This window comes from Lutzomyia longipalpis, chromosome 4, assembly GCF_024334085.1.
Source record: "Lutzomyia longipalpis isolate SR_M1_2022 chromosome 4, ASM2433408v1".
In the NCBI taxonomy this organism is placed as follows: Eukaryota; Metazoa; Arthropoda; class Insecta; order Diptera; family Psychodidae; genus Lutzomyia; species Lutzomyia longipalpis.
In genome coordinates this window covers 1126032-1151576 of record NC_074710.1, presented here as the reverse complement: position 1 = coordinate 1151576, position 25545 = coordinate 1126032, and the positions used below count along the sequence as shown (strand labels likewise).

The following is a 25545-nucleotide window of genomic DNA, read 5'->3' as shown; positions in this document are numbered from 1 at the left end:
TATTTAAATTCACCATAAAAATCCCTTGCTAACAATCAAATAACTCAGAACAATATAAAATCAAAAAAAAAAATTAACCCCTTTGAGAGTTGAATTTACCACCTTTCGTGTTGAATTTAGTCCTCTTTAGGCTTAAATTAAATTTTTTAAGCTTCTGCCTCTCAATCTGAGTCATTTTGAAACTAAAAACCAATATTTTGATATCTTTCGCAAATCACTACAATATTTGAGAATATTCCGATTATTTCCGTTAACTTCTTTATTAAAGAAAATTTATAATAAAGCTAGGAAAATCCGGCAAATAAATGTGCACAAAAATACAAACATAGAGTATTCTTTTGTATCTTTAAATGTTTCAAATATTTCAAATTGTTCCTCAAAGAGGAAAATTTTTCATATATATCACTAAATAACCTCCTTTACTCACACATTGAGTAAAAGAATTTATTTATAAGCAAATAATTTCACCCAAAAATCTCAAAAATCTACCATTGCTATGTCATTTGGTAAATTCAAGAGAACTCAACCCAAAAAAAAAACTTTCAATAATGTAGTTCATCTTTGTCCATTCTTTTAAAGCTTCGCTCGAGAGCCTCTTGAACCGAGAGGTACCAACCACGGAAAATTTCAAGAGCTATTGAGATGGAAAAAAAAGTCTTTGAGATCATTGCAAGTCTCTGGGGCAGAGAATGGTTTTTTTTTTACTTTACATAAAAGATTTTTAGGGACAGTGATCTTAATTTATTCATAACGCATTCATCTTCATTTTTGACTTTGGACCGTGGTTGTGTCTTCAATCGATGCGAAGTACGTAAAATCTGGGGCTGTGTGCAGGATAAATTGTGGATCTTGAGACCCTCAAAATAAATATCTCACGTCATGATTTATTTGTATTGTTCTTCTCTATATAAAAATCATCATTCAGCGCATCGTGCCTGTTCCCGGGAAGTTAAGGTAGTTATTCGGGGTTTCAGGCAAAAGTCCGGGAGGTTTTTTTTTGGGAATTCAATATATGAGAACAAGGGGAATATGCAATGCCAAAGAGACCTCAATATTTTGTCGCCCCATATTCATAACATCATAAATATTTTGTCTAACATCACACAGACATGCGGGGAAGAATACCCCGAGATCCCATCTTATTGTCCTCTGGGCCAGGTACGCGCGGGGTCCCGTATATGAGTGTGTGACAATTGATTCGGCTAAAGGAGCTCTCTGCGCGCATTCAAGGTAAAAGGTAACAAGAAAAAAGGTGATATCTTCAGGACTTCATTATTTATCGAGGCCCTTGTGTGCCCCACATATTCCCATTTGATACACTTCTTTCCCTCTCGCAGCCAAAATGTCAGCCATCCCATTGTCACGGGGTTTGTCCCATTCACTGACAATCTGTTTGTTGGTCAACAGCCAATTGTTGCCTTGCGCAAGGGGGTTGACTTTGACTCCATATAGTGAGAATCCCAAAGACATATCGTTCGTGTACTTTCCCTCCATCAGATTGATGCATCCACTCGAGCTCCGGTTCTGGCATTAATATGATAAACAGATTTAAGGAGTCTTCACGGTGCCACATTTACCAACAATAAAACGTCAAAGACATGCCATTAATCTTCACGCAACAAACCAACTTTTGCACTTTTTTTGTCATCATCCACCAAACCCTCACCGTGTGTATTTTTCTTTTCTCCATCGCGTCAATTGTGATGCAACATGCCATTTAATTTCCCACAAAGAAGAGAGCATTTCTCGAGTCCTTCTTTGCTGACAAAAAATTGTCTCTTTTTTATTTTTGTCCTTCTCTTTTAGCATTTAAAGTGCAAAGAAGGTGAGAAAGTCAATGTACCTGAATGGAATACCTTTGATCTACTTATCTCATTTGAATTGTGCTTAAAAATAGTCGAAGAATCTAACTTTTAGAAAAATTCTTTTTCACAAATTGCTGTTAGAAACCCTAATAATTCTTAAATATTAGAAAAGATACATTAATCGTTGAAACAGGAGGACCATCGAACGTTGGAATAAACTTCAAGCATTAGAAAATAAATGTAAATCATTTAAAAGAAACGTCAATCGTAAGAAAAAGAATGTCAAGCAATTGACAAAAGCTGCTAATTTGAATGTAACAGCCGTTAAAAGGGGTTTAGTAATTTTAATCTGCATAAATCTCAACTTTTCAGTCATTCTTCGACTTCTTCTCAGAACTTCCCCATGATTTCCCAACTATTATATATTGTACCCATTGTATATAGTAAACTTTCCATCCCAACGAACTTCACAAGTTTGAATTGCAAAGTTGAGGATTTTTTATTTTTAAAGCATAGATGTCGTATCATAAGCTCTCAATGTTTCATTCACATTTCCCCCGCAAACGCGCGTGAATTTTGGCGGGAAACTAAACGCATGACCGACCACGTGCAGAGAGTGAGTTTAATGTGATTAAATATTCACTGAGACGGAGTAAATCCGTCAAATTCCAGGTAGATTTCTATTGATTGGCTTAATTGCGTGATAGAATTTCGATGGGCGGGTTCTTGAGTGAAAAATTGTCGGTAGCACTAAAAGCATTTACAAGCAGATCAATTTGAATAAAATACTTCCTCGGGGCGGCAACACGGGGAAGTCTCTACTGGAGAGAATTATGGAAATTTTGAAGGGGGATTGACACAGAAGTGGAGATGTGTTTGCGATTGTGAATAGTTTATTTGGAGAACTTACGACATACACGGTTGTTTGTTGATAAACAAACAATTACCTTGTCAATCATGCGAAAGAGTATGTCTTATGGGTGGCATATACACCCCCGTACTCCGCACGAAAAAAAAACTTTCCACGTGTTGCGCCAGGAAAAGTGAATGGGATACTCTCTCTCTCGGCATTTCCCTGTTCTCACCAAAATGCCGTGTTTCTCTCGGCACGGCGGGACGGCGTCGGAGTACGTCGGCAGTGACTTTGAGAAAGTATCTACTGTTCAGTTTGGCGGTAGATAACGAACATACCAGACGCTTTTCCGCAACCACCCACAAGTCTCTTGGGGAATCAAAGGAGATTTCTTCTTTCTTTCTTTCATTTTTCATGGCATCAGGAAGTGGCACGCGTCTCATTTTGCACCGACATATGTACCGGAAGTACAGGGTGCTGGTGAAAAGTGTACACGCTTATGGTGAAAATTAAATAGATAAGTTTTGCTATTTGTGTCGGTTAACGCAGAATGATTTAAAAATCAATTATAAGTGAATACAGGCAGATTTTGTGAAGAGAGTGTGAGAAAATTTTCATTTTGTGGCACTTGAAGATCATTGCAGGATGATAAATCATCCGTATTTACCCCAAGAATGCCTCGCAAACTCCCAAACAGTGTGTCATGGGTGTTCACATCATTGCCTAAATGATCATCTTGGCGCAATTTTATGAATACACACCACACGCTTTTCCAATCCTCCTGCGCTGATGAACCGGCGTGATACTTTTAAATCGACGACGGAATTATTTTTGTTTCACGCGGATAAAGCTAAAAATATGTTTTCATATACATGCCCCCCCCTCATCGTGAACCAACACACTCCTTTGGGGCAAAAGTGTCGAGCATCCGCACAAGATTTTCACACCAAGTTTCCACTTTATTCTCGCAATATAAATGCCGAGAGAGAGATGAAAGTGATGACCTTTGAGTATCAAATATGGGGAATGGATAAAAAAAATTTGAATTTATCTCCATCATTGCGCAGTCTGGCGGATTTTTTCCTTCTTTTTTTTTAATAGAAATTCTTACACAAAATTAAGTATTTTGCCTGACCCTCCATGGAGGAAGATAGGTCCGAACTCTTTATAAACCCTTGGAGGATTTTCCTCGCCGTAGCGACCAATTCGACTTTTATTAATTGCCACAGAATTAAAATCTATTGAACCTTTTGTAATAAATTCCACATTATTTTTGTAATATTTCAATTAGTTCAAGATCATCGAAAGAAAAGTTGGAAAAACATTTTCTTTTTGAGAGAAAATTAAAGTCAAGTTTTGAGGTTAAAAACCTGGATCCTCCAAGGGTTAATTTTAATCTGTTAACCCTTTTGTGACCTTTTATTACAAATAAAATTGAAAATTTCCATCTTATTATAACGATTTCTGCGGATTATCTGAGAAAACATTTTTTTCCCGGTCAAAACATCTTCTTTACCAACTTTTATGAAAATTTAACCAATTTCTGACTTAGAAAAAAATTATTATAATATAATTTTAGAACAGAGGCATGACATAGGCCCAATTTTCCAAGAAAATCTCTGATTTATCAATTTTTGATAGCAAAAAAATCAAGGAAAATTTTTCAATCAACGCCTTACTCAATTACAAAGCGTCGTTGATGCAAAGAAGAGTTTTACAAGAGATTCTACGCCATTAATTTGCTTAGCTTCACTAAAAAAAGAGTTTTGTCACCTCTCTGTTTTTTATGGATAAAATTAACGGGCAAAAAAAGGGTTAAATCAATAGAGATTTCAGAAAGATTTTTGTTTTCGCAATTTCATAAAAATACTTTTATCAAAAATTTGTAATTTCTTTGATGGTTTAACAAAAAACTGAATTCATAAGTAATGTTAAAGAAACTACTTATCTAAACTTACTGCCAGTCGGTGAAATTGATACTCAAAGGCACAAAAGTTTTGCGAATTAAAGAAGAATAAAAAAAAATGAGCAGGTTGAGATTTAACGCTCGAGGGATCATCTGAGAGATTAAGAGTGTGTTTTCCAGAGCGGAGTGAAGGAAAACATCTCACATTTTTATTTTGATACCATTTCACTTGTGCATTAATTGTGCTCAACAATTTACTCTTCCACTGAAAAGTTTCATTTTTCTCCACAATCTCACACTGGAGGTTTCAAAATGGAATTGTATACCTTCAGTATAGTTATGGCATATTGTTGTGAATTTAGAAGAGGTTATTCTATTGAATGCCATCGTTCTCCTGCTGGAAAAGCATCTCTAGAAACTTTTCCCATTCACTTCGTTGAACTTTCTTCCCAACTTTTGCTCCCGCCCTCAAGAAGCATTTTTGAGAAAATAAAAATTAAATTATTTCCTACGTGGTTTGAGAGACTTTTGAGATGCTCAACTCATGCACAAGAGTCACACATTAGAGCTGGAAAGTAAATAGAAATTGTCTCTCCTTATCGGGTTTACACAGAGCTGCTAATTCCCCCTTGAACTTGCACTATATAGACACCCAATCACCAATGCGGGGGAGGCTCTGTATGAATAGTAGGGCATCAATTTAGCAGTAGCAGCATTAACAATTCATTTTAGTCATTTTGCTTCACTTCGCAACATGATTACTCAATTTTGGTACGCACAGCCACATAAAAGGCATTAATAGGACATACCAGCTTATTTGTTTGCCCTGTGCTGTTTATCTCTTGGCGGTAGGTGAAGCAGGACCTCGTGGGTTTTATAGTGTGATAAAACCACGGGATTCGCGTAATCTTGTACAGAATTAAAAATTAATAAAAAAAATCGCCAATGAGACGAGAAGAGAAGAAAGTTTGAGAAAGAGATATTTTAATTATTTTTGAAGGCTTTCATTTCCTTTCATTTATTTTAAATCAATCAAAAATATTAATATTGTTTATTAAAATTATTTTATTACTGACGCCTTCCGCTTCTTGACTATTCCAACATTGTGCTAAATAATTTTTTTTTATTGACTTGTTTAATATTATTTCAGCTTGAATGAGATTAAATTTGCAAGATAAAATGACGCTTAAAATCCTTGAAAATAGATTTTTTGAATTTGTAATTGAATCGTTGTGTTTGTAAATGTCATAAGTTGTGCCTTATTAATTTTATTTTAATCAAAGGGTACACTGTCATTCAGAATTTCAGTAAACTGCTACTAAAGTCTGTAGTATTGAAACATTAATTAAAAATTTTAGTATTATAACAGAAAATTTTAGTCTTTGTGCCTGGAATCACCAATTCTTTTGGTTATCTTCACTAAACTTCTGTTTAGATATGAATATTTTTTAGTAAAGGTAACTCAAATTTTCAGTTCTATACTCTATGAATTAAACTCCAACTAAACTTTATTAGACATTTCATTTAAAATCTTTACTAAAGTTTCCAGTAAGCAACAATTAAAATTCTTTAGTTAAGTAAATTAAAATTTTAAGAAGCAAGTCTAAATAATATTAGCATAAAGATGTACGTAGATTTATAGCAGCCATAACTAAATTTCCTATTTACGGTACGAAAAAAAAAGTTTTTGGGCAACTACTGAAGTTTTAGTAAAATTTTCTTTGGTAATATTCTCTACTAAATATCCATCAGTGAATGTTTTAGTACTGATAACAAAAATTTGAATGACAGTGTATTTTTATATTAAATGTTATTAAGTTTCCTAATTAAATATCTTAAAATTTTGCAATAATTCCTTTGAATTGTTACAGAGTTTCTCTCTATTGGGTAAAAGCATAATTATGTATTTTATGCAAAATTCTCTGCTGAAAGCCCAAATTCTTCCTTTTCTTGGACGCATTCCTATTGAATTATAATCAAACCAAAAATATTTTCTTAATCTCTGTACGTAGTGGAAGAATACTAATTCTGAATTAAATTCTCCTTTTGTCCCACTCAAAGGATTCAAACCATCTTCCATCTCTTTGTTTAACATTCCACTTTCATGTTCAACATTCAATGATAAAAAAAAATCCTTTTTCATGCGCTTTTATAAAATTTTGAGAAAAATATTTTAGAGAAAATGAGCTGGGAATGTTCAAATTAACGTGCAATTTTGACTCTCACGTAGGAATTTTATTAATAAATTTTAATAAGAATGTTCTATGTGAAAATCCACATTTGTATAGCACACAATTTATAACACAACAAGCAGAAACTTTTACATGCTTTTACACTAATAACGATGTCAGCGTCAACGCAATAAATATAATTTCTATTTTTGCCATCAGCAAACACATTTTTTTTTTATTTTAAATTTCTTTCAATGCTGCTAAAGGTGTGAGCTTTGGCATTGACACAAAATGTGTTGGTAGTTTTAGAATTTATTGTTGGATGAACTTCTTTTGTATTATCTCCAGAATCACCCCATCATCAATGAAAAGTTGTAATCAATGGGGAAAAAATATATTTTCAATTAACAAGAACTGTGAGTGGAATGGAGGTAAAAAACGCGATAAAATGAATAATTTCTAGTGCAACATATAAAATAACATTCGACGGGCTTTTTTTTGTGAAAATGAAAAGCCATCTCTCGGTGCGAGTGACATCAATTTGAAGGATATTTTTGGTGGAGATTTTCGCAATATATATGGACTTTTTTAGCCAGTAGTGTGACAAGAGAGCACCTGAGTCTCTTAATTAAAAATTGCAATAAAAAGTGCTGCAGGCTCTACACAAAAATGTCCGACAGAGATGAGATTGATGACAATTCCGAGGTTGTTTCCGGTGAGTATATCATGAAACAAAAATTTATATATCCTCAAGCGATCAACCCCTTCCGCCCCCACCAAAGTCACTCTTCGCATGCTCTTCATATATATCTTCCATCAACCCCACATGAGTGCGATTAGTAAAGCTTTCCGGAGCAAAAAAAAATGTGATTGAAAGGCACTCCCGCTTGGAAAACACATGAGATGAGAATATTTAATAAGCCAATGCGGGATGTGCAGGGAATTTAATTGAATTCTGTCACAAGGATTGGAGACGTAGCGGAAGTTACTCAGGGCATGGCTAAACAACGTTGAAGGTTTCTTTTTATAGAAGAAAATGTTTTCTCTATTGACTGTTTGATCAATTAAAATAAAGGAAGCTTTTCGCGATGCACTGAAGTCTATTTTCTTTTAATTCTTCATATTTTTTTTTTAACTCAAGCTCATCACAGGGGAAAATTTTTAATTTATAATTTAAAGAGCTTGAATTGAATTTTCACTGAAAATTTGGCAAAAATTCGGATTCAATTTAATTTTCTAAAAGGTGTTTACTCATTATGTATGGTAAAACACCTTCATTCGAGGAAAAAATCAGGAAACACAAATAATCTTTCAGATATTCAAGAAGAATAAGAAATCGCCAAGAAAGAATTCATATTTATTACTCTGAAATAAACTGAGAAAAGCCAGCAAAAATTTACTGAAAAATGCAAACAATGACGTCACTATTGTGTTTTTTTTTTAATCTTTTTAAATGCATGAAACATTTATACTGATGTTTCGTCAATGATTTCTATCAATTTAGTTCAGTGTGCTTCATGTATTGAAGAATTTAGAAACAAAATAGTGACGTCATTGTCTGAATTTTTGGGCAAATTTTTACTAACTTTCTTAGTAAAAAAAAATAAAGTCTCCTTAACGATTTCATATTCTCTGTGATTCTTTCCTCATTTTTTTTATCCTCTTCAAAAAGACTACGCGTGGTGTTCCTCGAATGAGGAGATTTTCCATACAGAATCAGGAAAACTCCTTTTCCATATTCTATCTTTTTTTTAACAAAAAAAAATATGACTTTCTTACAAATCAAAAAAAACTAGAAAGGATGTAAATATAGCAATCAAACACGCAAGGACTTTTTAATAAAAAAAAATTTCCCTGATTGAAAAAATTGGGTACTTTTCTTGATGTAGTCTGCACTTTTCATTTTCCTTCTATTTACCTTTCCCCGCGCATAGAAAAGCTCTGACACTGCATTTTTTTTTCTCTAAATTATAAAGCTCCTTTCAGGCATTCATCCTTCGTGTGCGGGAGGATTGTAATTAAAGAGAAATTCTGCAAAAAAAAACAACGAGACCCCATTCATTTGTTCCTCCAGCAGAAAAGCTCTTGTTTATTTTAACAATAATTGGAGAGAATGGTGCGGGAAAAACCTCAATTTTACAAAAAGAAAAAAAGAAAAGAACCATGCTCACTTTTCCTCTGTCTCACTCTCCCACTCTCTCTCTCTTTCGCACCGGCAAACATCAAACGAAAAATCCCATTCAAAATGAGCATGTAGAAATCTTTCATTTTCCAGTGCGGCGTGTGCTTTTTTCGGGAGAAAATGTAGGTGGTTTCCAATTGCCGTAAGGTGTTGGGAATGTGGAGTGATTTCCGAGCTTCTCATTTTTTTCTTTACAATGAAAATTCTCGCATGTTTAATGCCACACCCTCGAAACGTGATACGAAAAGATGAAATCGAAGAAGCACCCTACCGCTATCTTCATGAATTATTAAACATAATGAAGAACTTGTTGAACTTTGGCCACATTCTGCCACAAACCCAACATCCTTCTCTCTCTACCTTTTATGTGGGGATTTTATGCAAAACTTCTTTGGGGCGGGTGCGTGCCTCTTGAGATGTGAAGACTTTTCAATGGACTTTTGGTTTATGCTTATTGAAAACTTTTCTAACAACTGTTGGGGTTCATGCCACAACACCAACTTCATGAAAATTCTCTTCCATTCACGAATCTGTCCCTGATTTAATTACAAATGTATAAATTTTAACCATAATATACACCGTCACGGTATCCAATTTAAATTATGTTTTATGAAAAACTCCTCTTGCAGAATGTTTTTCCCACAAACTTCGAGAGAAAGAGAATGAGGGAAAATTTTTGAAGGGAATCCGAGTCTTTTGACTTCTTCTTTATTAATAAACAAACACTCTGTAAACATGTGAATTATTGAGAGAAAGCAAAATCTCAAAATAAAAGCATTCTGATGCGATACAACATAAATTAGATGGAACATTGAGCTCAAGATCACGACAACGTTAATCTCCGCACTGATGTAGGTCATAAAATGCCACACAAAACACAAAAATATATTCATTTTGAGCAATTTTTTTTTACTTATAAAAAGTAGAAATTCAGTGAGAAATTATTTAAAAATGTATGTTTATTAACAATTAATAGTTCTAATAGAAGTTTTCATATTTTTTTCTAATGATTTTTTTCTAAGGAAAATATCATTAAGGGAACAATATTATACCCATTTAAAATGTTTAAGAAAATTCTATTAATTTCTACTGATTATTTAACAAGTTAAAAATCGTTATATAATTTTCAAAAAAGAGAGTTTCATTGAAAATCTTTTTTATAAAATTATCTTCTTCCTTTTTTTACATTCTTGGGAAGAAAACTTGTCTTGATTTTAAACTTTTTGGCAAATTCATGAAATTAAATTAAATTGAGCTAAAACAGAGCTTAAAACTCCTCAATCTACGAATACCAAAACGAGAAAATTAATTGAATAATTAATCTAAATTGCAAGACCCACAGAAGTCATTGCAAAAAAGTAATCTTAAATTAGAATTTCCTTTCAATTTCTGCTCTAATTTCTTAATGCCCTCCCCTCCCATTAAATTGATGGCAATAACAATGCACCGAATGACGAATGTTCTGCTGAGCATCACCATCAGATAAACTCAATCAGTGATGATTTCGCAGAAAATGTTTGACGTGAATCAATTATCTCACTCATCTTGTGGGCATTAAAAAAAAGAAATATCGCAGTGAAAAATCTCACACAGGGCATTTGAGAATGTTTCAAAGCGAACTGTCTTCGTGAGTGATTGTTGTCGCATAAATGTCGATGGTTTTTTTTTGGGGGGAGGGGGATTTTATGCTGGTACGGGGAGCATAAGGAGGAGGTGAGAAGTATTACGCGCGTGTTTTTTTTTTTTCCTTGGATGTGTCTGTCTCTTCAGTGTGCCCAAGAGTGAGCGCCGCACAGAGCTAAATAATCCCAAGATATACAATTTGGTAGTTTGTTTAATTTATTTCCACCAAATAAATATTTACACAATCGTCCAACACTCACAATTCAAACTCCGAGAAAAGTTTCATCAATCCACTTGCTCCGAAGGCGGGTGAATTTGCTGACAATCCACTTGTGTAAAAAAAAAAGTATTGTGTTCTTTCGCACCAGATGAATACACCTCCTCGGAATGCTATATACAATTTTTCCAAGGAGGAAAAATAAATGTGATGATTGGGGGTGGATCACGCACGTGCCACCCAAGTGTAGCCATAAAATGTCCGAACAAGATTATTAAAAGTGTCACAATCATTCATCGTTCTCTTGGTGGAGACGAAGGGCACAACGACGGAAAAGCCCTCAATGTAAGTGCAAAGGTTCAAATTAGTGGCTGAAGGTTCATTTCACGGAATGACATAATCAAATAATGGCCATACCACCACCCTCCCCCTCCTGGCGAAGAAGGACTTCAACACCAAACTTTACTCCCCCCGGAAGAAAATTGTATTTGTTAGTCTCATTATGGAAAGGAGGTTCTTAATTTTGTGTATTGGGAGACCTGTGCGTGTTAACCCTTTCACCCTCTGCGTAGTGGACCTCTGTGGGAAAAAAACAACCCCATACAAACATACTCAAAGGCCTTAGGGAAGAAATGATTCACCTACGCCACAATATTATATGTATGTTGGCATAGTTTTCCCCCCACATTCACTTTCACTACACACAACTTTTATATATATTTGTCATTATGTATTATATATTTTGGAGGGTAAAATAGCAAAGAAGTATGAAGGTATATTTCATTGAGGAACTCGTTCAACCTGTTGTACCTTCATGGCTATAAATACACGATCCACGCAGATGTTCTCAATGAAAATGACAATTTTCTAGCCTGATTGTCAGCAGCACAATCACCATGGGATTTGTGGTTGAATCTATAAATCGATTGCAAAGTACAGGGTTGGTTAATTGGTGAATCATGCATCGTTTCCAACTCCTTCTTTGTGGTTCCAATTTGTGGTCAAATTTGCCTTTTGACCATTGAGGATCATATCCCCCTTTTAGCGCGCATTCCCTTTGTGCCGTTCTAGACTTTATACCGGATGAAGTTACATCCTAAAGGAATTTCCATGAAAGCACAAAAGAACATAGGAAAAGCAATAGAGAGAGAGGGAGAGAGTTCTAAGAGCAAGCCGGGACAAAATAAATTCCTTTGTTGGTTTACAAACCTCAAAAGGTTCTCAAGTAGCATTCATGGAGAAAGGTATTTATGTCCTTTCTCCTTGTTTAATTTGTACCCTTCATTTTGAGAGTAAATAAATGTTAAAAGACTTTCTTTTGCTATAAAGCTTTAAACGTTATTTTATTTGGGAAGAGAACAAAAACAAAATTGTCATTAAACAATACTTGACGCTATAACTAAGAGATAAAAGTATGTTGGCAAAATCAGCACTATATCAGCGAAATTTTGAAGGAAAAATCAATGAAATATTAAGTTTTATATCTAATTTTTTAACCTATGTTCTTATGAATCTGCTGAAAAATTTTATTAAAAAGATTTCATTTTATTGATTTTGTTACGTCGAAAAGAGATATCAGTATTATTTTAACGTTCTTTTTAAAGCAAATCAGTGAAATTTTAATTAAAGTCTTTAACCTTAGTTCTCTAGTAATGCCAATTTATCAAGGTAAATTTGGCTCTTAATTTTTCCGTCGAACTCACTCAGTAGTACATCAGAGATATTTCAACATTTTTTTCAAGAATTTTTTTCGAAGAAAATCACTAAAAGTTTTGAGGACTATATAGAATTAAATAAGAGTAATTGAAAGACTTGAAACTTGACGATGAATATCCAAATGTTAAAATATTGTGAAATATTAATAAATCCCACGCAATGCAAAATAAATTTTATTAAAAAATTTAAATTAACGAAAATGTATTGATTAAAACTCATTTCCTGAACAGACGTATTTCCTATTTAAAATTTATTTTCTCATAAAATTGAATCTGAAAATTATTTCTATATCACCTATACATCCGCACAGAGTTATGCTTCCATGCCGTATAAAATGTTCCCACAAAATAGGCTCTTGGGTATTATTCAATTTACCAATGTCAACAGTCACTTTTGAATTAAAATTATCACCCTTGTGGGTCATGTCACAGAAAAGGGATGAAATGTGAATTTGACCCAGCAGGGTGAGAAAGTGAAAAAAAAACCGCCATCAATAGCCACACAGTTCAAGTTCGATCCTCCTGCGGGTATTTTCATAAATAATTCATCCCTCTCTGGGGGTTGGGCGGGGGTGGGTTGATGTCTATTATGATAGCATGGTAACATTCCCAAGACCTTCCCACCCACAATGGCCATGCACTTTGCAAATCGAAGGGATGTTTGAATTATTCACAAAGTATATGCGGGTGTCGTGTAAAATATATGCAAGTTGTCACTTTCTCTATATATAGATTATACTTCTTTCTTAGAAATTCAATAGTGGATGATTCTTGAATTTTTTAAACTAACCGACCTTCTTTGAAGGTACACTGCTGACGATGCATAATGCCAAAGTAATGGGGAAAATGGGAAAATATCCCAAGCTCAAAATATAAATTTTATTATGAAGAAAATAAATAAATAAAAGAAAAAGTGAGGCTTCTTTTTTCTTGATTAAAACTTCTTGACAAACACACATAAAACGTCCCATGATTGTCATTGAGCTTCCTCCCAGGAGAAGTTGTTGTCGTCTAACCAACTATTATGCGGGTGACGTCTCTACGGGTTGTAATTTTAGTTTAGACAGGTTGTCCAATGAAGCACTTCAAACTGGGCGGACAAGAGCAAACTTTTGGATGCACATTGAGAGGGAAGTAAACGTTTGTACATAATGCAAAGAGCACCTCCTTTCCCCCATAAAGGGGAATCTTCTGCAACTGAAAATTGAAGCCACAGCAAATTCAACAAGATATAGCTTATAATGGGGAAAGTTTGTTGTTGCGTGGTGACGTTATGGAAATTTCTTATCTTAAAATATGAATGGGAACTTTGATAAATACATTTTATAGGTTGTTACCTCCATACCTTCCTATTGGAAATTATCCTCGAGTCTTTCTATGTTTTTTTCCATAACGATTTTATGAAATCAAATATAGAAAACTTTGCAAATGCAGACACTCTTGGTTGAATTAAATGAGTATAGAGCTATATTCTCGGTGGATTTCTCACTCAAATGGCAAATAAAAATAGTTCAATCGATTTTCCATTTTATGTGTACCATCAACCAATTAGAATTCCGAAATACGTCCCATTTAATCTTCTCTATCATTCGGGGATTTTTTGCAGTTGGAAATGAAGAGGAAATTGCTACGAATGCGAGAAGAACAAAAATGAGTATTTAGCACATGATAAGGGATGGGGATGGGGGATGAAATTATGTGCAAAAACTTCCTGGAGAACATTATCAATTAAATAAGAACATATCCCCCTAATTTGTCTAATTAATGGCAAATTCGCTGATACGTTTTTTTCTGTTTCTTCTTAGTAAGAGAGAATTTTTCTCAAGGAATTTTTTTCTTGTATTCTCACAGTGAATTAAGGAGCTTTTCTTACGGTGAAAAAAAAGAAGTAAAACTCAATAACTTAATTACAAAGCTCTTCGTGAGGAATGGAAAAAAATCCCCAAGTTTTCTACATAAGCCAAATGCGGGGAAAGCTGAAAAATTCTTTAGCTTCTCCTGACTCGATTAATTAATCACTTTATTGATGCTCGTCTGTATTTCTTTCTCACCGAATAGGGGAGAAAAATCACCACACTGTGGGGTAATAAATTCAAAGTGATTGAGATTCTTGCAAAAAATAAATTCTACAGGCGGTGAAGGATGAAATTGTTCAAGGTAGTATTGCTGAAATTCTTAGAATTCTTATGTAAAATGATTGCTCATCTTATTATCATTTTCCACGTGATTTAATGAAAAGGGGAAAAAATATTTTAATTTTCATGAAAATTTACATTTTTTTAGTTTTTTCCGAAGTATTTCATCACAGAAAATATGATCTCATCTCTTCTATTTTTTTAAACAAAATAATAAGTATTTAATTTCCTACATCAATTAGTCAAACACTTGCTCAAACATTCGCTTTCCGCATTTCTTTCATTCGCCCAGAATATGTATTTAAATGTTGAATTTGATGATGAAAAAATATTCTCTTCATCATGGCCATTTGGGGACTTTGGGAAGAGAGCCACTCAATCCTCTCCATAACTGCCATAAATATGCATTTTGTGGTAATTCTCACAGACTAACAACATTTTTGCTGTGTTGCCTCCATGTTAGATGTAAGTCCAATGAATATAGAATAGAGAAAATAAACTTACTCAGACTTTTCATTTTTCCATCGTACTGCTCTCTTCCAGTCACTTATAATCCACTGAATACTGCATGAGGGTGGAGATCAAACACAAGCAGATGGGGGTTGGTGAACGCAAGGCTTTAGGTCTGTGGGGAAAAATGAGAAAGTGTTACGGAAAACGATGGAAGATGATTTTCTGTGAGATATAAAAAATCAAAATTTCCACGAGGAAAAACTTTCCCATCGCACCCTCTTTGTGCTTTCGTGTGCTTTCATTGAGCGTTTTTTGCTCCAAATGAGCCTCCATGGAAAGTAAGAGTATAAAAGTACATGTTAAAATATTCATTCGCAATGTCGCTTCCCCCCCCCCAAAAGAAACCCTCACAGTTGGAATGCTCAATGGTTGGGATTTTCACCTCTTCACAAGGGATAGGGAATGAAAAATGCCACCACCATCGACACTTGAAATACTCCGACAGCAAAAAAAAAACACATAAAATGAGTTTGGGGGAGTCAAATAAATATTTTTTCCACACTCTGTGCAGCCTTCGTACTTCATTCTGGCCAAATGCCAAAACACCTGTTACACTTTTAGTGGAATTTACAGGCATTTTGGACTCCACTTTAAATTTTCACATTCACTCCCACTTGGGCTCCGTGTAATGTGATATTTTCAAGAGATTGTTGAATTTCACGCAAAAAAAATACTTCAAATTCTAAATGGACATTCTTCCGGCTTTTATTTCCACTTTTTATTGAAAGAAAAAAATAACTCTCCTAGAAATTCTTTCTTTTTTTTTGTATTCAAAGGTATTTCCGTGTTCTTTTGTGTTCTATATGGAAAGTATTTCCGCAAGGAGAGAGTATTCTTTTGTGGACAAAAAATGTACACCAAAACACCACCTGAATGTGATGAAAGGTGTTTATGCACAAAAAAATTCAATTGAAAAGATTCTCAAGGAAGGTGGGAAAATTTCAAGGACACAGCTTTTCTTTCTCCAGATAAAGGGGTGTTTATTTGAGATAAAAAAAAATATTCAGATCTTCGAGAATATTGAGATAATTCGTAACAAAAATCAAAATATTCCGATTTAATCCAAAAGAGACTCACAGTAAAGAAAAAAAAGCTTTAAAAAACAATTTAAAGAAGCTTAATTCAATTTAAACCAAAGAAAGCTATTCGATTTTTGGTTCTAAAGAGAAGCTCATGATTGAGGAGAAAACGCTTTAAAATAAATACTTAGATTAAGCCTAAAAATTGTTAATTTAAGCCTAGATAAGAATAAGAGATTAAGAAAAAAGCATAGAAAATTTAAATACTTTATTTGTCTTTACAAATATTATTTCTTTAAATAAATAATTTTATAGAGACTAAAAAGTATTTTATTACAATATTCTCTCAATATACTGAACGACATATTCTACAGTAGATATTACCTACAAATTATGCAATAAAAGCTCCAAAATGAACACCGTAATGAACATTTATTGGTGAAACCGTGAAAATTTGCGAGGGATTATTCTAAATCCACTGTGCAAATCCCTCCACAAATGGTGCTTAAATTGTGGCGTGAAAATTAATTTTCCAAAAGAATAACCCAACATAATGATGGTTTTGTAAATTGAAACTGATTTATTTTTCGGCGAAAGGAGCTTTTTTCGCCGACAAAAAAAAACCATCCATGAAAAATACCTTCCAATTTTCCAAATAGCTTTTTATTGCCTTCGTCCGGGGGAACGTTTTTTTTCTGTTGGTTAAGTCAATTTGAACTTTTGTGCTTTTGTGCAGAAGGAACACAATGGCATGCGAGGGAGATGAATGGGAGATTTTTTTTCGTGTGTAGGAAATCTTCATTATGCCTAATATTGTGATTAATTCGCGAGATTTTCTCGCACACCATGACCCTACCTTTGCGTGACCGTGCATCATAACAAATCGCCCATTGGGGGTCATCATCTTTCCTATATATGTACATACATATATCTAAGTATATTTGCGAGGGAGTCCACAGCGGACGGAGCTTTTTGCGCGGGACGCTACTGGCGCGTAAAATCAATATGAATTTATTGGAAAAAGTTTTTTTTTATTCTCGAGTGTAACATATAAAATCGATTCAAGTTTGTATCGTACTTCATTTGGTGTTTGGCAAACACACGGTGAAAACCTTCATTACGTGAGTGAACAATGGCAAATCCGTAGCCACCCCCCAGGAGGAAATGAAGAAAAATATTTGCTCACACAAGCTAAAGGAGGGCATCACGAAGGTATAAAAAAGGGATAACTACTTTATCTTCTAACTCCCCCATTTTTTTGTGTACCCAAATACTCAAATATATACCGAAGGTATTAACTTGAAAATCTCTTAAGAAAACCCAAAAAAAAAGCAAGAGCAAGAAAGATGTCAAAGAGGTTATTACATAACGACTTATCGCCATTCGAACTAAAGTCTCAATAATCAGCATAAGTAGGGATAATAATCAATAGAACTTTTTTTTTCTATAAGAAGTTCTAATGGCATGTATTGAGTATTTCCTTAGCCAGAAAATAGATTGATTTTTTTTATTCTTGATATCCCTGGCTAAGATGCCGTTTAGATTTTTTTTAAATCTTTTTAGACTCTCCCATTTCTGGCTAAAAAGAAGTTTAACTCTAAACCAAAGAAAATTGACGCACTCTTAACTCAAAGAAAAGACCTAATTAAAAAAAAATCAGATCTATAATTTATCTTAAAACACTCTTTTATTATTTAATTTCACCCACCTGCCTTGAGAACCAATTAAGTATAATTTCACAAAAGGAAAAAAAAAGAAATTATGAAAACGTCTTTCTACGCTTTTCCAGCAAATGCTGGAAGAAGGGGGAATTAAGTAAGAAAAGGATAAGATTTGTATGGTACAAGTTTTAATTTAATTTTATTTCTACGCTTTCAGCAAAATGTGCAAACGCCCATGAAAGACAGCGGGGGATGTAATAATGTAAAAAAGTGAAAGGAGGTAACAGGTGTGTCGCTCAACTTTCATGTCCTTTATACATTTTTTTTTTACTTCCTTTCTGGTTCTTTCAAGTGAAAGTCATCGGGTGGCATCTTTTTGGCCAGAGGACGTTTTTTTTCGCATTGTGGGCATGGCTTTTTTGGATATCTTTATGGAAGAATACAAATAGGTACATTTTACACTCACTGAACCGACAATAATCCCCTAATTGTTGTCGGTGGTGAATCTCGCTCTACCCGAATCAGCCACTCAATTCATCATCCACGGGCGTATGTTGCAGAGGAATTTACCATCAAGTCACGTTCTGCTGATTTTTATTTAAGACACCCATTGCCAAAGTCGATGGCTCGTGGAGGGAAAATGTGCGAGATGTGTCAGGAAAAAAATAGCTCCCATACCCTCCTCCACATAAAGTCGCAGCACATCTCTGTCCCCTCATGGCGTAAGCACTAAATGCGAAAGTTTCGGGCCATCGCAACTTTCTCATCACGCCCAGGGTGTGGAAAGTTAATCAGGGCATTTGTTTCAAGAGAAGCGACGCCATTCTTTTGTGGCTCCCCCTTCCCCACATTCTAAGAAGTGTCAAGATATGTGGCATCTTCCACAAGAGGATTGATGTCACATCTGGAAAATTGTTCATTGCAAATTTCCACCATATGTCATTGAGGTAATTTTATGTCGAGAAGAAAGATGCGTATGGGAAATAATTGAAAAGTTTCTTCTTCATTTATAAGTGGAATTATCTCCACCATCTTGGCTCTTAGTTCTTGTTTTTTTCAACAGCTGTGTTAGTTTTGGAGTTAGCAAATGTTACTTATTCCTTGGAAATTCTAACGAATTTTCCTTGAATTCTCAAAAAGTTTTGAAAAACTTTTAGTTTTGTTTTTAGGCTCTGTCGCCATGTTGACAAAATTACAAAATGGCGGGCTTTTTCTTCAAAATGGCGTCTCTAAACAAAGCGGCGTAGCTTTCAAAATGTCGTTACGTTTTTGGAATTTTTGTTTGTTCAAGATTTTCTTCAGGAAAATTCGTAAATTTCCCAACGCTTCTTCGGGAAACGACAACAGTTTTCTTGGATCTTTAATGATCCTCTACAACAACGCCAAGTAAATAAAACTTTAATAAAAAAGTTTCTATCTGGCATTGTTTTGCCGCTAAAACCATAAATTAGCTCCCAGATTTGCAAAAAGTTTAAACTAGATCTAAATGGAGCTCTGACCCTTATCTAAACATCTTTGATGCTTTTATCTTTATTTTTTCTTTGATCCTAAATTCATCATAATAAGCTTTTAACCCTGAAAACCCTTTCAACTCAAAATGAGAAACTTTTACCTCTTAAAGCTCTAAATGCCAGGAGCAAAAGGAAGTAATGTTGAGGTTAATTCAATAATATTCCTTTCCTTGTGCCGGATACAGAATTTTCAAGTACACGTAGAAACTTCTCTGATAGAATACTATGAAAGTTCAATATAATAAAGTACAATATATTAAGATTGAATAAAGTTTCAATTGCGTTTGTCTTGAGATACTTGTACATACCATAACTATACAAATACATAGCACTGGCATGCTACTCAAGGGGAAAATTTTCAGCTTCCAGATAGAACTTACTGAACGATAATATGCATGAAATATATATTTAATACAATAAACAATATAAACTTTTGCTGCACTTGGGGGTGGAAATTAATTTTTAATCGACAAGAGAAGTTTTCTCTCTTTTAACCCCTTGGGGTTGTCAATTTATTAGCAGTGAGAGGGGGATTTAATTTACTCGTGTGCCCCATGAAAATGTACACATTCTCATGCCTCAGATGGAGCTTAAAAGTATTCCAAGCCGGCATCTTTTCCATGCCCAAATGTTCATTTTAGGAAATAAATTCTTAACGACTCAGGTGTGTTGTTACTGCCACAATTCAAATCGAGGCATCCCTATTCCTCATACACGTGTGAATGATTACGGAAATGTGGAGGAAGCTTGCGATAAAAGAGATGTGTGTTTATTATTTCGGTTCATTCGCAAGAAATGTCCTTTGAGATAAAAAAATAATATAATAAATTCGGATTTTATACATTTTTTTATTAATCTCCGCTTTCGTAAATATTTAAATTTTATTCTTTTGGGTATAATATTCTAATTTAAAAGGATAAAGCCACGCCTCCATTTTACTCAATTTTATACATGCGTAAAGCTTATGCATCTTGATACACATTAAATCACGAAGCTTTCATAAAATATACAATACTTTTTATAGTAAGGATGTACATAAAAATTAATGCAGCAAAGCATATGATGCATATGATAAAAATTAATTACATTCATTCTACCGATGAGTTATAACATTATTTCACCTTATTGAACGAGCTCTAATTCTGAAGAAAACTTTTATTTTTCAATCTAAACTAAATGAATGAAGAAATGACATAACCTAATCGTGAGCTGCATTATTCAATAATATTTTTCAAGATGCATAAGCTTCATACATCATTAGGTAAAATAAATGACATGGAAGCATGAATTTTCATTGTTCCTAATTTTAGTTATTCGTTTTTCCTCTCAACATTCTATTAGGCTTTTACAAAAATATAGCTCCCAATGCTTTCATTGAATGAATTTCAGGAAGCATATGCTTCATAATAGAAGAATATATGACCAAGACTAATTAACTATACTTGAGTTAAACCTAAAACGACTTTTCTTTTTTTAATTCAAAAAGTTTATTAAAAAAAACCTTTTCACAGAAAATCTTTCACACAAACTAACCGCTTTACGCATGATTTTATTCGCGAATAAATAACACGTCGTGTTGAATTGAAAGAAAATCCGTGCGATGTGGAAGAATGTTGCAAATATATATAAATTTTACCCTGAAGGATTTATCTGGAGGGAGATTGAAGCTACATACATAGATATTGTTGAAAGGGGGCGGAAAGGAAATGTATTTCGATGTGTGAAAATATGGAATTTACGCGACTCTTTATCCAATAATCATATTTCACTTTATACTCTTTGGCGGCAAATCATCCAACACTTTCGCATGATAAATGGAGGAGCAACCAATCATTCGGCATACGTGTGTGTGTGAAATCTCAAATTAACCAAAATGGGAAAATGCTTTGAGGGTGATTTTAGGGGGAGAAAGGGGAGCTTGTAGAGAAATTCGACCACCATTCACCACCCCTATTGACACTATGTTGCCCAAATGGGAGGTAAATCGATACTTGGGCGAATGATAAATCCCATATCATACTGAAAACGACACCACATAGTCCGCTTGGATGGTGGTAATATGGTCACGTCTAGATGAGTTATATTTACTTTTGTATTCATCTCGACAACTTGAACGTATATGTAGTCATCCAGTGCATGTTAGTGTCGAGTTAGTAAAAGAAAAAAAGCTCCATCGTCTCCAGGTTTCTCAACTCAACTTCCACCCCCTCCCCCCTGTATGATCGACCCGTAGTTAATATAGAAGATCTCTCTCCCATTTTTGGGGATAGAAAAAAATATAGAGAGAGAGATTGATTCTCATGGGGTTTTCCATTCCAACATTCCATCCCTCTACACGTCTTGCCTTCGGCTCAATACAGGAAAATCGATTTGGGGGTGTCATATGGGTGGGTTGAGGATGGAAATTCAATTTAATCCACACCCCAATATCGCAAGTTAAACCCACACGCATCCACACGCCATCGATAAAAAATTTAGATTATCTCAAATGCCTCCCAATAATGACGACAATAGGGATACCAAGCAGAAAATTACATTCTCTTTGATCATCTTCACTTTACCACCCTTCCCCGCAGGGGAGTGGGTGGGAGATTTAACACCCCCGCTGTGAATTGTGACATTATTATACGGGGCCCACCCGGGTTGACATCAAGTCATAATAATTGATGAATAATTAATGAGAGTTGTTTTATGCTCTTTTTTAGGTGAGAACTCCCAACTCGATGATCTATACACGAGGTATAGGCAACGACTCCGGAAGAGCCTCTTCACATCCGGCCTGGCAATTGCACTCATCACATGCACTGTTTCAGTTATTTTCTGCGGCCTTGGAGTTCAGGTAAGCTTACCTACTTAAGGCCTAAAAAGCATGACGAAGTATAGGAAGTAAGTTCTTTTAACCCTTGGAGGATTTTGTTGGCCAAATGGTTGTTTTTCAGACAAAAGAATGATTTTTTTATCATTGAAATATCCTCAATTTTCTGCAAATTGCCTTTCCTGGAATTCAATTTAATCGGATTTTACTTTATTTGTAAAGTTCAACTAGTTGAAATACATACTCTTATGCATAATTTCCCAGAATTATATTTAATTGACATCCCCGCATAATTTGAAATTCAAATGATGCGTAGGTAAAATATCTACTTTGTGGCATTAAACTCTAGTAAATTCTCTAATAGTTTTGGTGAAGACAGATTAATTTGTTGCACTGCTGCAACATTTGCAATGGGGCGTTAGGTACTAATTAGTTGATATTTTACCTTTTCTTTTCTCCAAACAGCGCCTGATGGATTTGGTGATGCTACCCATTGTCAGTGTTATCCTCCTCAGTGTTCTCGTGGCTCTTCAATTTCCTGCTGTGCTGAACTCACCTCTAGCTGCTCTGGGGTTTGCCATCCTTGCCACTGTTTGTTTGGGTGCTGCTGCCACATTTGTCGGTGGTCATGTTGCACCTCTACCACTTTTCGCCCTAATCCTGGTAAGATACAACATTGCTACCAAACTGGCAAAATCTCTCACATCAAAATGCGGGAAAAGCGAGAAAAGCCGGGGCATGAATTGTATGCGAAATAATTGAATTTTCAATCTATTTGATTTGTTTTGAGTAGGAGAAAGCTTTTGATGGAGCAACAATATGTGCAAAAGCTCGAATTTATGGATTAAAAGTCCTCTAACAATTGATGATTTCAAATCAACATACAACCACTCATGGATCGTCCATAAATTAGTATATGGAAAGGGAATGCTCATGGAAAAGTCAATAGAATAGAAATTTGGCGGGAAAAGCCTCAAATGGCAATTCTAACAAAACAAAATACGAATTCAAAATCAACCAAACCACCAGGCAGAATATGTAGTTTTGTGCTATATTAAATAGCTTCCAGAAACATTTGATACGCTTGAGAAAATTCACACACATAGCAATGAGAGCTTTTTATTTTATTTCGTGTTTAAATACAAATAGCAAAATAACTTTAAACCTCCCACGCCACCCCTACACACTGTTACCTATTTTTGATTTTGTGTATTTGTTTAAAACTCGCGAACTTTCCCATCGAATTGCTTTTTATATGCATTTTCCACGTACCCCATCGTCACATTCTGCTACATGTGTAGAAAATGGGGGCATGAGAAAATTCAATTTTCACTTTTATTTAAGCTAAAACTCATAGAAAATTTTCACAGCTAATAGCATCCCATACACAATGGTATAAATGAATTATATTTCTAATTATTTTCTCCTCTATCTTGTTACTACATGTGTGTATAGCTAAATCCCATTGTCAATATCAATTTCGCGGAAAATTTAGTTTAAATTTATTTTAAAAGCACACCCCCACCATGAGAATGCATCTTCGGCATACAAAGTATTTTCGCAGCAAATTGCAATATAATCTCATAAAAAGAAAAAGGGAAATCCAGTGTTTTTGTGCAATATAAAATTGCATTTTATATGGAGAAATTTTCCAAAAGGAAATACCAATAAATTTGCATTTCCTCATCCTTTTTCTTGGATGGAAAGTAAAATTGCTCGTACTCTTTGTTAGGAGGGGCTATAAGTTAATTTTCTACTAAATCGAACCTATGTATGTGTAGTCCCTTTTACTGCTCTATTTCCCCAATATGTGAAATCAATAGGGTAGGCAAAAAGATTTCCCGCAGAAATTATATATTTGCTGATGAGGGGACATACTACATATTTGTTGATGGCAATTCCCCCATTAATTTATTGCCCAACATGATGTTACCGAATTGATTGACTTTCTTTTCTTTTTCTTTCACAGGGTGTTCACACAATGCTACCTGTCTCATGGCCATGTTCCGTAGTTCTTGCAGTTATTCTCTCACTTGTTCATTTGGCCTACAGGATAGGGACAAATTTTCAGGAATTTCCACCAATTTTCCTGCAGCAGGTGAGTTGCAAAAATTCAAAATTCAAAACATTTCGTTCTTTATGTAATAAACCAAAACGAATGCTCGTAAAGCAAATTAAATTGTGTGTGTTACATACCAATGAAAAATTCTTATATGGGATGTATTCTCTCCTCAATTTAATCTTCATGTTTCTCTTACCCCATTTGGATTAACACTTTATGTGAAATTCAATGCTAAAAAAAGGAGATAAAGTCATTTTGAAATACGAACGCGCAAATTCTGCGTATTAAGTACTATTTTCCACGAAACTCATGCAATTTATACAATTTCAAGTTCTCTTATGCGGTGTTAACTTATTAAACTCTATGTGGCCAAACATAATCCTCTTTTAGTAGGAGAAAATTAACACATTTTCATATTAATCTCTCTATCACTCTCTCTCTCCCTCTCTCTCTGAAAGTTTGCACGTTGGTGAAAATTTTTCATTTTAATGCAACATGAAAAGTTCTTTAGCTGTCTCATTACAAAGTATACTATATTATGTACATTTAGACAGTTGCGTAATGTAAAATTAAAATCCCACCATGTTCTACATCCAGGAGTATAGTATTGCGCGAAAAGTTTGAATTAAAATTCAAATAAAGGCATATACAAACAACGTTGCGAGTTGGCTGTTAATGACGAGCAAATACAAGAGGGGGAAAAGGGGTTGTTTTTTCAATTTAAAGACAAATGCTTTTCACTTTGCGGAGAAAAAATATCCATCAGACACTCCATTACGGGGGTGTTGAGAGCAATAATTTAGCATTGAATGCGATTGGGATGAGATAAAAGGGCGAGCATCCCATCGCGACCACATTGTAAATGATAGGGGTTGTTTTACCGAAAAACCACAAAATCCTGCGAGCTTTCACCAAATACCTACATACATATGTATATAGTTTATGTACATTTTATTTAAAGCATCAACGACACAATTGATGATGTTTGTGGATTTTTGCTTTTTAATTGAAAGAATACACACAAATATTTAAATGTTTTTTTTTTTAATGAATTTGTGAACTTAAAAGAGGAACAAATTATGGCCTTATGTGGCCCAATTGAAATAAATTATTTGGGTATTTGCCATGAATAATTCCTTTCATATTGTGCCAAATTAAAAATTTCCCATATATATATTTTTCAAAAAAATTATTTATAATACAGTGTCGAGAAAAATAATAGGACCACTTACATTGTTTTAGAGGCACCCTTAACTTCAAGCGTGAATATCTCAGGCTCTGATCGACGGATTTTGAAAAGTGGCATAGATTCTGAAAGCTACATTTATCCCCTTTCCAATGATGGTAGATTTTCAAA

General features: G+C 34.4%; 1 protein-coding gene across 5 annotated transcripts in view; it reads left to right on the top strand.

The window, feature by feature from the left end:
• Window positions 1-464: 464 nt before the first annotated feature.
• Window positions 465-25545, top strand: part of LOC129795459 (adenylate cyclase type 2) — a 38509-nt gene continuing 13428 nt past the window's right edge. For 4 of the 5 annotated variants that reach the window (XM_055836749.1, XM_055836748.1, XM_055836747.1 and 1 more), the window contains exons 1-5: window positions 465-3260; window positions 7084-7450; window positions 22017-22150; window positions 22592-22789; window positions 24096-24224. In XM_055836749.1, the coding sequence (XP_055692724.1) occupies window positions 7405-7450; window positions 22017-22150; window positions 22592-22789; window positions 24096-24224 (507 nt within the window). In that variant the 5' untranslated portion in view covers window positions 465-3260; window positions 7084-7404. The remainder of the gene's footprint in view (window positions 3261-7083; window positions 7451-22016; window positions 22151-22591; window positions 22790-24095; window positions 24225-25545) is intronic. The other variant, XM_055836746.1, reaches the window with a different exon arrangement.